General features: G+C 59.5%; 1 protein-coding gene and 3 non-coding genes across 4 annotated transcripts; 3 read left to right on the top strand and 1 right to left on the bottom strand.

The window, feature by feature from the left end:
• Positions 1-496: 496 nt before the first annotated feature.
• Positions 497-580, bottom strand: BXZ73DRAFT_t259. The gene has a single exon. It is a non-coding gene; the product is annotated as a tRNA-Asn (tRNA).
• Positions 581-1,122: 542 nt separating this feature from the next.
• Positions 1,123-2,768, top strand: BXZ73DRAFT_111642 (FAD/NAD-P-binding domain-containing protein; the record flags this gene model as incomplete). The annotated part of the gene is made up of 6 exons (XM_048017408.1): positions 1,123-1,166; positions 1,222-1,427; positions 1,490-1,944; positions 1,996-2,178; positions 2,239-2,328; positions 2,382-2,768. The coding sequence occupies 6 exons, from the start codon at positions 1,123-1,125 to the stop codon at positions 2,766-2,768; spliced, it is 1,365 nt and encodes a 454-aa protein (XP_047870480.1).
• Positions 2,769-2,950: 182 nt separating this feature from the next.
• Positions 2,951-3,034, top strand: BXZ73DRAFT_t257. The gene has a single exon. It is a non-coding gene; the product is annotated as a tRNA-Asn (tRNA).
• Positions 3,035-11,680: 8,646 nt separating this feature from the next.
• BXZ73DRAFT_t258 lies at positions 11,681-11,764 on the top strand. Its single transcript has one exon. It is a non-coding gene; the product is annotated as a tRNA-Asn (tRNA).
• Positions 11,765-12,075: the final 311 nt, after the last annotated feature.

A 12,075-nucleotide genomic window follows, 5' to 3' on the forward strand; every position in this document is an offset into this window, starting at 1 on the left:
GCCACTTCTGGGTTCCGAATGGTAGACTGGGGTAGTCATCGTCGCTGCGTCGTGCGCCATTTAATTGCTTGCACCCTATCATGCGCTCGCGCATGCACTTTGCATCAAGCTTTTTCTTCATTCCGGTCTTAGTTCTTTCCTACGCCCTTCAACCCTTTTCTGCAAGTCTCGTGCCCCCGACACGACAGCACTCTTCAGCTATGCGTGATCCACCTGCATGTGTTGCGGCCGTCTCGAAGCGAACACCCTCGGCTCGCCAGAGTCTGCACCAACATATTGAGAGAGCATGAAGGATGGAACCCCCGTCGCGCTATATCCGCAACATTTTGAAGATCCGAGTGGTTTCTGAACCGGTGCTGTAAAAATAGCACATCAGCTTATTGGGCGACAAGTTGTACAAATGAGCATGAATCACAAACGCATGAACAAGCTCGGCTCATCTCGCGAAGAGGTGTTCTTCGCGCCGTCTGTTCTCCAGATAGAAACAAAACAGATGCTGCCCCAGTGAGGCTCGAACTCACGACCTTCCGATTGCAAGTCAGTAACAGTCGGACGCTGTAACCAACTCAGCCATGGGGCATATAAGCATTGACTTCTAGAGTATATATGTAGCTGTAGTAATCTGTGGATAATGCGGGAGTGGGTCATGGGAGCCTATGGAAGCCGGCTCTGAAATTACGACCTCAAAGAGCAACCACAGCCAGGCCAGATCATCAGACCTATGTTACCTCACCGGCAAGGCCCACCTAGGCTGTAAACTAGCTCACCAGAAAGTCGTCTCCTGCAGTAAGCCTTGCCTTCCGCGGCTGCAGTCTCCATGATCCATCCGTCGTGAAGCCATGGACCTGGGGAAGGGCGTGGGCGGTCCCTATGGCCTATTAACGCGCGCTAGCCTCAGGAACGCTTGTTCGCACAGGGAACGATGGCATGTAGAGACTGCTGCTTGCGTGCATGGGCCAGATTGTCGTGTGAAGCCGTTGCGATGGAGTTCGGTTCCGGATCGGACTCATAAGGCTGCTCGGACAGACAGACAGACAGACATCTGCCACCTTAAGGCCACATCCTCGTCCTCGTCCTCGTCCCCATCCTCCTCCATCGAACAGATCACCATTGTGCCCAGATATGAACGTCGCTATCCCCGACAAGAAGCTTCGCGTCGCTATCATGTACGTCCAGCCGCTTCCAAACTATAGACTTGTCCTCATCGTGGTGATTCTCCAGCGGTGCCGGTCTCGGCGGTCTCGCCCTCGCCCTCGCTCTGCAGAAGAACATGCCTGATATAGAGCTCGACATATACGAACGTGCCAAACAGCTCGCTGAAGTCGGCGCCGGTCTCGGTGCGTCGCCTCGCGTCTGGGCGATCCTCCAGTCCCTCGGCCTCGAAAAGGATTTGTTGGAGGCTGGCGGCACGACTCAAGTCAGTGGAAGTGAGTATATGCGCCCTTATCTCCTTGAAATACGGCAGAGACTCATTTTATCTACGCTACAGCGATGCCATTGCGCTTCCTGAAGGGCGACCAGCCCGAGGTGGCTGAAATATGCGAATTCGGGTCCCCAGTCCGCACTTTCCACCGGGCGCACATACAGCAGATCTTCACGCGACACCTGAAGAACTCCGAGCAGATTCTTCACTTCTCCAAGCTCCTTGTTGGCTACGCAGAGCCCGAAGACCCTACGGCCCCGATAGTTTTGCGGTTCGGGGACGGGTCGACGGCCACCTGCGATCTGGTCCTCGGTGCCGACGGCCTCAAGAGCGCGGTTCGCCACCAGATGTATAACGACATGGCGGACGTGGCGGAGAAGAAGGGTGACCTCGACATTGCCGCGAAGCTGCGGGACGTGATTCCCCCTGTGTGGTCGGGCATGGTCGCCTACCGCGCCGTTGTTCCTACGGATAAGCTCACGCAGGACGTCAAGGACTTGACAAAGCCGATGATGAACATTGTGAGTCTTCAGCGGGAAACTTGGATAGATATCGATTGACAAGTCAACTAGCTGTTTGGCAAGTCACGCTATCTGATATACTTCCCTATCTCGCGCGGGCAGGCATACAATGTGGCTGCCATGGTTCAAATGCCCGGGGCCGCGGGCACACAGTACAACGGTCCGCCGTTGACGGCAGAGGGGATCCTGAAGCTCTACACCGACTGGGATCCCAAGATCAAGAGCATTATCAGTGTAAGCTTCTCCGTTACCATCTCGTCACTGGCGGCCGCATTGACCGTACTTTTTCGTCAGCATATGAGCATGCCGCTCGACTGGGCCGTACACACCGTCAAAGATCTCCCCACGTATGTGAAAGGTCGCGTTGCTCTTCTCGGTGATGCAGTGCGTTCTCCTTCCTGGCCGTTGTGGCTACCTGCTTACTGCATCTTCCTCAGGCGCACGCAATGACCACTAGCCAAGGCTCTGGCGCAGGCCAGGCGATCGAAGACGGCTACATACTCTCCGCCGTACTCGCCCATCCCCTCGTCACGAGCCAGAATATCTCCGTCGCGCTCGAGATCTACGACACGGTCCGCCGGCCGTTCTCGCAAGACATCGCGCGCCGCTCGCGCGAGAGCACGCGTCTGTACCTTCTCGACCGGCTCGGGTGGGAGAACGTAAGCGAGGCTGAGTGTGCGCGCGGCGGGTTCACGCACGAGCAGCTCCAGCCAATTGGGCGGATGATAGAGGATGATATGGGGTGGGTGCATGCTACCCGCATCGAGCACGACGAGGAGCGCGCGATGCAGATGGCACAGGAGAGGCTGAGCGCGCAGGCATGAGCAAGGACACAAACTGTAACACAAATGGGAGCAAATGGACGGACCACAGTTATTGTAGAAACATGTAATTAATCCCCACTTCAAGCTGTATAGTTGAAGCTCCTATAGTTCGAACTGTTGGGTATGGTTGTGGAATGTGGCGCAAATTTGTCCACATGCGCCACCACGTATCGGTAACCATATGCCCCATGGCTGAGTTGGTTACAGCGTCCGACTGTTACTGACTTGCAATCGGAAGGTCGTGAGTTCGAGCCTCACTGGGGCAGCATCTGTTTTGTTTCTATCTGGAGAACAGACGGCGCGAAGAACACTCTTCGCGAGATGAGCCGAGCTTGTTCATGCGTTTGTGATTCATGCTCATTTGTACAACTTGTCGCCCAATAAGCTGATGTGCTATTTTTACAGCACCGGTTCAGAAACCACTCGGATCTTCAAAATGTTGCGGATATAGCGCGACGGGGGTTCCATCCTTCATGCTCTCTCAATATGTTGGTGCAGACTCTGGCGAGCCGAGGGTGTTCGCTTCGAGACGGCCGCAACACATGCAGGTGGATCACGCATAGCTGAAGAGTGCTGTCGTGTCGGGGGCACGAGACTTGCAGAAAAGGGTTGAAGGGCGTAGGAAAGAACTAAGACCGGAATGAAGAAAAAAGCTTGATGCAAAGTGCATGCGCGAGCGCATGATAGGGTGCAAGCAATTAAATGGCGCACGACGCAGCGACGATGACTACCCCAGTCTACCATTCGGAACCCAGAAGTGGCGCAAGGGGCGCGGCTAACTGATCATCTTGACCACATCGCTCGTAACAACACCAGGGAACAGCTCCACCGCGTCGACCTCGCATACTGTTGCGTCTCCGGCGGGCAGCTGAAACGACCACACGTAAGTTAAGCAACCCACAGCGAGCGCGGCGCAGACTCACGGCATCGTTGTTCAGGTAGTCTTGGATGATCTTCGACGTGCACTCTGACGCCTGCGCGAGGCTGCGATGCTGGTACGCCCCCGTCAGCCGACGCACCCGTCGCCCCCGCCCCAACTGGACCACTCACCCCGAATCCGTTCTGGCGCACAAGCGTCGCGCTGTCGCCCATCAGGTCCGCGAGCGTCTGAGCCTGCGAGAACGGCGTAATGGGGTCGAACTGCGCGGGCGCGTCGGTCAGCATGAGATGTGTTCGAAAAGCTGACAGGAGGGGTCGCACAGTGTTGCCGATGATGAGCGCGGGGTTCGAGAGCGTCTTGTTGAAATGCCCCGTGTACCGCTCGACGGCGCGCGCGGGCCACCACGGACAGTAGTAGGCCACGTACGGGAACAGGCCGGCAACTACGACGGTTGTAAGCGTGGAACGCGCAGGGTCGACTTTCACCTACAAGTGGGCGAAGGCCCGTTCTGGACGGCGGTCACAATGGTGTCGAAGACGTCTTCCATGGTCGATTCGTCGGCATCGATGCTGTCTCCGCAGTAGATGGCGGTCATCCCGTACTCCATCCCCGTCTCGCTCCGCCGTCTACAAACCGAGCGTTCGTCAGCGGAGCAGCGGCGTCATCGGAAAGCACACACTTGCGCGTAGGCCGAACGGTCATGCCCGACTCCGCCTCCACGAGCGGGACCAATCGTGCGATCAGCGTTGCGCCGCCCTGCCAGGACTCGGGCAAGTACAGGTCACCGAATACGCTCCCTGAATGCATCCTGTTCAGAGCACGTCCTAGACCGTCCGGGAGCCGCTCACTCACCACGCGTGACGCTAGATTGGATGGTGACGGGCCCACTGCTGTGCTTCTGCGCGTCCGTGGCCGCCTGCACACAAACGACGATCAGCATCACGAGTCTGCGTCGGGTTGGTCTGCGCTCACGTCGAGGAGCTTGGAGAGCAACGCCATGACATCTTGGCCGGTGCCCCCCTCTGTCGTGAGGTTGCAGTGCGAGGGGCCTGAGAGCGCACAAGCGGTCGCCATCCCCTCCCACACCTTCTCGCTGTCTTTCGTTTTGTCTGCCCAAGACTGATACCGGGGGTCAGCTCGGAAAACGTGAGTGCAGAAAGGAACGCACAAAGTAGCTCTGTTTCTCTGCCGTGTCAAGCACATTGACCACCCCGTCGAGGATGACATGCCCAACCCGCTGCACAGCACATCAGCATCAGGAGAGACGCAGGGGATAAGCACCCACATTAGGAAACACTGTACAGTCGACCTCGTTCAGCCCGACTCAGACCCAAACACTTCGTTGCACTCACTGTTCACCAGCCACGCCCCCATCAGCGTCCCATACGACATTCCCCAGTAATTCACCGCCGCCCCAGGTCCGTCGATCGCCTCCGCCAGCGCCGCCAGGTCCCGCGCGTTCGCTGCCGTCCCGACGTACTTGTACGTGCCGTCGATGTCCGCCGTCGCGCACCTCCCGCCGAGCTCCACGTACTTGTCCTGCATTGTCCGCGCCTGCGCCATCAGCCCCGCGACCTCGCCCGGGTCCGTGAGGTTGCCAGAGTAGTTGATCCCCGTCACTTCGAGCGTCCCGTTGAAGAACGCGGACCACTCGTCAAACGAGTCGAAGCAGAAGACGCTGCTGGGGCTGCCGTCGAGCTCGCTCAGGAACACGTCCGAGCGGGGAGACAGGTGTCGACACGTACATGGTCGCCGTCCCGACCCCACGCGGGTCCCAGCTGACGAGGTCGTAGTTTCCCCCTGTGACGTTCATGTACTGCATCCCGTTGAACGCGAGATCGCTCACGCCGCCTTCGTCGGGGCCACCTGCCATCGGTGTGTGTGAGGGTTGGTGACAACTGGGACATGAGGGGGTCCACTGACCGGGGTTGGTGAAAAGCGTGCCTTTGCGCTCGCCCGTAGCATTCATCTTGATGAGCGACAGTCGACCGGTGCCGGCGGACGGGTCCGCATAGTCGAGCGGGATGGGGAAGAATGCGCAGTCGATAGGGAACTTGGAGACCGCGATGGTGGACTCGCAAGGAGCCCATTCGATCGTCGGTGCAGCCGCACGCTTCGAAGGTGTAAGGATATGGACTATGGGAGAGAGCTGTAGACTCACCGGGACGGAGAGGACACCGGGGGTAGCTGCGAGCACGCTCACGAACGATCCCAATCCAAGAAAGCGCGACATGGTGGGCAGGTAGAGTATGTGCCCCAAAAGCTCCGCCTTTATGGCGCACCGCTGGAGCTCCAACCTGCAAGCTTTATCTCCGTCGGCGGTAGTCGTGACACCCCAAATTCAAATCGACGCTTCGGCGATGCGAAAACGCGGCTACTACAAGCCGCTTGAGCAGAATGAAGACTCACGTTGGGTTGTATATAGCGTACGTCCGAGCCAAGCAGTTCTTTCTCCATATGGAACATTAAAACCGCGTATGACATCCAACTTGAAAACTGAATAAGGATACAGCAAAGAACGCACCAACGGACTAGCATGCGAGGGTCGTAAAACTACAAAAGCATGAGTGGGTGTGAGGGTTGGGTATAAAGATCCAGTGGAGGCAGTGTCCGCCACGGGGTGAGTGAGTATACAGAATCCATCATTGGTATTTCTCCTTATAGATCCAGGTCAGGCCAATGTCGCTGACCCCTTGCTTGACCTGAGTAGACCCGTTAGGACCAAGGCCCGGAGACGAGGGAAAAGTACCCACCGCCGCACGATACCATTTCGCGGACTCCTTCTTGTCCTTCTTGCACCCCTTCCCATTCAACAAGCAGAACCCGAGCTCCTGCTGCGCATCCGGATCCCCGAGCCGTGCTGCGACCCGGTAATATTGCTGACATCTCGTGTCAGCCCCGGCACGCGGAGGAAGTGAACATACAAACACTCACCACGGCCATCTCCTTGTCCTTCTGCACACCCCAGCCGCGAAAGAAGCTCTGCCCGACCTCGTAGATCGCAAGCACCAGCTCCGACTGTCCACCATCAGCCCACGCACCCTCACAAGCACCGCATGCGCACTCACCCGGACCGCGCCCATATCCCCCTCCTTCCCTTCCTTCTCCAGGTCGCCCACCGCGAGCTCCGCCGCACGCCTCAGCCACGCGAACCCGCGCGCCTCGTCCTGGACGCACCCCCACCCGTGCCGCTGTGCGAGCCCCCACATGAGCATGCCGACGCCGCACCCACCGTCGAGCGTCGCACTACGTTCAAATGCCTGCGCAGACGCCTCGAGCCGGTTCTCGAGGTGTGCTTTGATCCCGAGCTGGAGAAAGTCCTGCGGCGTCTGTGGGTTGGCGAGCGCGTCGCTCTGTGGCTTCGCGTTCGCGTGCGAGGTTCGCGGCGAGGGCGCGGCCGCGGGCGAGGATGCGGGATAGGAGACCCCGGTGGGCGTCGCGGGGAGCTCGTAGTACGAGTAGTCTGAGTACACGCTCGAGGCCGAGACGACGCGCTGGGCGCCCGCGAGGGCCGGCGCCGCAGGGGGCGTGAGCGGCGAGATAGGGGAATGTGGTGGGAAGCTACCGACGCTCGACGCTGGCGACATTGGGCGCGACCCAGCATGGGCGGGGAGCGCGGGAGACGAGAGCGGGCTGGAGCCGTGCAGACGCGGGCTCTTGGGCGCGCGGTGCGAGGACGAGGTCGGGCTGGGGCTGGGCGATGCAGGTCCGCGTGCGTTCGCGTTCCGGAGGAGGACGTCGCGCTTGCGGGACTCGGACTGGTCCCAGTCGATTTCCTGCACAGGGGCGACGACCGGGCGAGAATAGTTCATACCACTGCTGCCGCTGGCGTTGACCCGGGGGTCGCCAGGGTATCCGTACTCGTCGTACCCATGCGTGATCTCGGGCTCGGAGACGACGACGGTGGGGATGTTGGGCATCGTCGACGACTCGTAGATCGAAGGCGGGTCCATCGCGCTGGAGGACCGCCAGGTTTCGCGGTAGCGGTCGCCGAAGCTGTCGAGGTCGATGGACTCGTGTGCGCCGCCGCCAAACTGGGGTGCGCGGTAGGTGCCCTGACCACTCGAGGGGCTCTCAGGCGGCGAGCGGTCGGTGCGCGCGTCCCAGGAGAGGGTGCGGGTGCTCGCGCCATCGCTGAACTTGGTCGCGGCGGACGCGGTGGACGCGCGGAAGTTGGCGTGGAGGATGGGGGATGCAGGGGGGTTCAGCTGAAAGTCCTCGGTGCCTGAGGGAGAGCGCGGAGGAGTCCCGGTGCGTGTCTTGACCGCCGGTGGTCTGTGGCCGGTTCGGCGGGAGGAGGTGCGGCGGATGAGGGAGACGAGCGGGGACGATTCGTAGACATTGGGCGAGGGCGGGGGAGGTTGTCTCGAGAGCTGAGCCATCGGTGTGTGCGGAAGGAGGAGGGAGGTGGTGGCAGGCTTTGAGGCTTTGAGGACCGGGTGGTCGTCGCCGCCAAGCCCGGGCCGCCTCCGATCGAGCCGCCCCTCCACCACACTCTGGCCACAGATCCGTTTCAACGCTGGGATGACGCCAACACCGTCCCCCATCCGCGCTTTGTGCCGTACAGCTTCGAACAAGATCCACCATCGCCGCGTTCCGCCTCTCACGGGAATCTGATGCTTATACCGCCGAGATGGTGGACTAAATGGACATGGGGTATTGAAGAGACGTAGCGTACAGTACATATGCGCGGAGCGATGTACATCGATAGCGAGCGATAGAAGGTGCAGACATGGAGAAATGCGAATGAACAAGCGTGAAACCATTAATGCGCTCTGGAAACAAGACTACGGACTGGCCCGCAGACACCACGAGGTCAATACCAACCCTGTAAAGGAGTAAAGTCAGACTCGCTCAACTCGAACCATGAGCGCATACGCACGATCGGGTTCTCTTGAGCGTACCACCACATCACTTCCTTCGACTCCTCGCCAGGCTCCGCCATGATCTCGCTGAGAGTCGCGATAGTTTCGTCGATGTCCTTCCTCGTGACGCGCTCGATGATCCATTGCCGCTTCGCGATGTTGTAGTTGGTGCAGAGAACGACCATGAAATCATAGTCGAACGAGACCGGATATCCGAGGAAGACTCTGAAGCCCATCCGATTTTCGATATCCGAGATGATATCATCTTGGACCGCGAGGGACACAGCCTGGCGTAGACCTTTGTGTTGCATGACCACCGAGTCGTCGGTAATGGACGCGCAATCGACCGTCGTCTCTCCACCCAAAAGCTGGACGAGCTCCTCCTCATCTTCATCCTCATCCTCATCAATGTCGACCGTGAGCTTGAGGTTCTTTGCATATTCGATTGCCCATTTATCGGTGAAAACCCATCCGTAGTTACGGAGGAAGGGCCCGCGGGCGACAGGGTCGAATTCCGGGTCTTGAGCGAAGACGAAGTCGGGGTTGAGGTTGGTGCTGGGGGAGATGTACTCCGTACCACGGGGAACGTCATTCTGAGTGAGGTTCACCACTGGAGGGTACTGATCGCATATGTGCTTCACTCTCTGTCAAACATATAAGTTAAAGAAAGTCCCGAAATCGAGCTATAGAAAAGGCGCACCGCTATCCGAGCCTGCTGAGCAGAAAAGTTGCTACTGGAGTCATCCATCTGGGAATTCTTGATATGCCCCTGCGCGTCACAAGCGACCCCGCTTGAATCAATACTCAGCGGTAGGCATGCCGGGCAGTGGATGCGTGGTCAGAGGGATATGTCTTGGCGCCAGATGACAAAGCAGTCTGGATTCGTCTCTCCACGGGACATCAGATCAAACCCGACCCCCTCCTCGACCCCTCCTCAACCCCTCCTCTCGCATTCGAGAGGCCTCGACTCGGTACATAGGTGCTTGGAGACACAGTGCCAGGGCGAATCGAACCAGATGCCGACGGCACCGCACGGGTCGGGATCTGGTCGGTACGGGCACACACGGCGTTGGCCAGTCTTTCGTGAGCGGTGCAGTCATCCTCTGCACTTTCAATTTCTGTCCGCTCTTCGCGGCACGAGGCCGCATGGCGTTATGGGACCACAGAACCCATCCTGACGTAAGTCCCACCCTCCAGCTTACAGCGGAATGAATGGTCACAGAATGGTTCAGCAAACAGTTCGGGCTTCCTCCTGGTCACCTAGACTTGTGTGCCATGGCCCATGAACGGTCCTGTGACGTGCTTTTTCTGCCTTCATTCATCGAACCAGGAATCGCTCGATGCCGGCGTCGCTGGTTAATATAAGCCTACCCTGCGGGGGACAGGCTCACCAGTATCTGCCGTTCTCGTTTACATACTCACATATCATCTATCTTGAGGACTGTATAGCATAATGGCCACCACTGCATCCGACAAGAAGTTCCGTGTTGCTGTCATGTGCCTTGGCTCTGCAGAAGAACATGCCCGACCTTGACCTCGACATCTACGAAGGTGCTCACCAGCTGGCGGAGGTCGGCGCCGGTATCGGTGTGGCCCCTCGCGTCTGGGCGATCCTCCAATCCCTCGGCCTGGAGCGGGCTCTGCTCGAGGCAAGCGGAACAACGGACAGCGGCAGTAAGCACCGATGTGCCGTAACCATATTTCGGAGCGGCTGACACATCTTTGACTCTGAAGCGGTGCCTCTGCGCTACCTGAAGGGCGATCAGCACGAGTCCGCCGAGATCCTCGAGTTCACGTCCCCGATCCGCACCTTCCACCGCGCGCACATACAGCAAGTCTTCATGCACCACCTCAAGAACCCGGAGCAGACCCTCCACTTTTCGAAGCGTCTCGTCCGCTACGCAGAGCCCGAGAACCTCACCGCCCCGATCGTCCTCACGTTCAAGGACGGCACGACTGCGAGCTGCGACGTCCTCCTCGGCGCCGACGGCATCAAGAGCCCGATCCGCCACCAAATGTACAACGAGCTCGCGGACGCAGCGGAGAAGCGCGGTGACGCCGACGGCGCTGCGGCGCTGCGGGACGTGATCCCGCCGGTGTGGTCGGGCATGGTCGCGTACCGCGCCGTCGTGCCCGCGGACAAGCTCACGCAAGATGTCAAGGACCTGGCGAAGCCGATGATGAACATCGTGAGCCCCGCGCACGCACTGCGCCTCTGCTGTCGTCTCGAGCCAACTAACGAGCAACGCAGTTCCTCGGCAAGTGGCGCTACGTCGTCTGCTTCCCCATCTCGCGCGGGCAGGCGTACAACGTCGCCGCGATAGTCGAGACGCCCGGGGCGAGGGCACGCAGTACGACGGGCCTTGGTGGGCGCCGTCGACGGCGGCGGAGGTGCTGAGGCACTTCCCCGGCTGGGACCCCAAGATCAAGAGCATCCTCAGCGTGAGTCTCCTCCTCTCGCATACTTGCTCTAGTTGAACGTTGACGGCTTGCGTCGCCAGCACATGGACAGCCCGACGGACTGGGCGGTGAACACGCTCAAGGAGCTCCCCACGTTTGCGCACGGCCGCGTCGCGCTCCTCGGCGACGCCGCGCACGCAATGACGCCCAGCCAGGGCTCCGGCGCGGGCCAGGCGATCGAGGACGGGTACGTGCTCGCGGCGGTCCTCGCGCAGCCGGCCGTCACGCGCGCGACCCTCGCCACGGCGCTCGCGGTGTACGACGCGGTGCGCCGGCCGTTTGCGCAGGACGTCGCGCGCCGGTCGCGCGAGAGCACCCGCCTCTACCACTTCCAGCGGCTCGGATGGGAGGACGTGGGCGAGGCGGAGTGCGCCCGTGGGGGGTACTCGCGCGTGCAGCTGGAGCCGATCGGGCGGACGATCGAGGAGGAGATGAGGTGGGTGCACTCGTCGCGGATCGAGGAGGAGGAGGAGCGCGCGGTGCAGACGGTGAGGGAGAGGCTGGGCGCGCTGGTATGAGCATGGACGGTGTCGGGAATCAGAGCGAGATGTTCTACAAACTTGCAGCCACCTGATTTGATCACTTCAGACCGTCCCTGCACTCCCCTCCACAGATGCCTGTACGGAGCCCTCGCTTGCGGCGGGCTTGTGGGATCGACTCCAGGTTTTTCTTTTATCCATATATGTCACGTTTACACTACAACCATGTGCCCCATGGCTGAGTTGGTTACAGCGTCCGACTGTTACCAATTTGCAATCGGAAGGTCGTGAGTTCGAGCCTCACTGGGGCAGCATCTGTTTTGCTCCTGTTGTGATCAGTCACGCATTCATAGCTCTACATCAATTTTTGTCCCCACCGAGGCCAGCCCATTTTCATCCAGGCGCACACGATAATTATGCAGTGATCACTGGGGATTCCAGATTCCAATCCATCCATTCGAGACGGAGGCCTTTCTGCACAGCAGCGCATCGACCGTAATAAGTAATGTACACAAAGCGTAGCGATACACGAGCCACAGCAAGACAGTGAATAAGCAAATGAAGTGCGAGCAACACACGACACAACGCCGGCGGCAGCGGGGGTTTTCCAAACACGACCGCGC

Source organism: Epithele typhae, assembly GCF_022376455.1.
Source record: "Epithele typhae strain CBS 203.58 chromosome Unknown BXZ73scaffold_599, whole genome shotgun sequence".
In the NCBI taxonomy this organism is placed as follows: Eukaryota; Fungi; Basidiomycota; class Agaricomycetes; order Polyporales; family Epitheliaceae; genus Epithele; species Epithele typhae.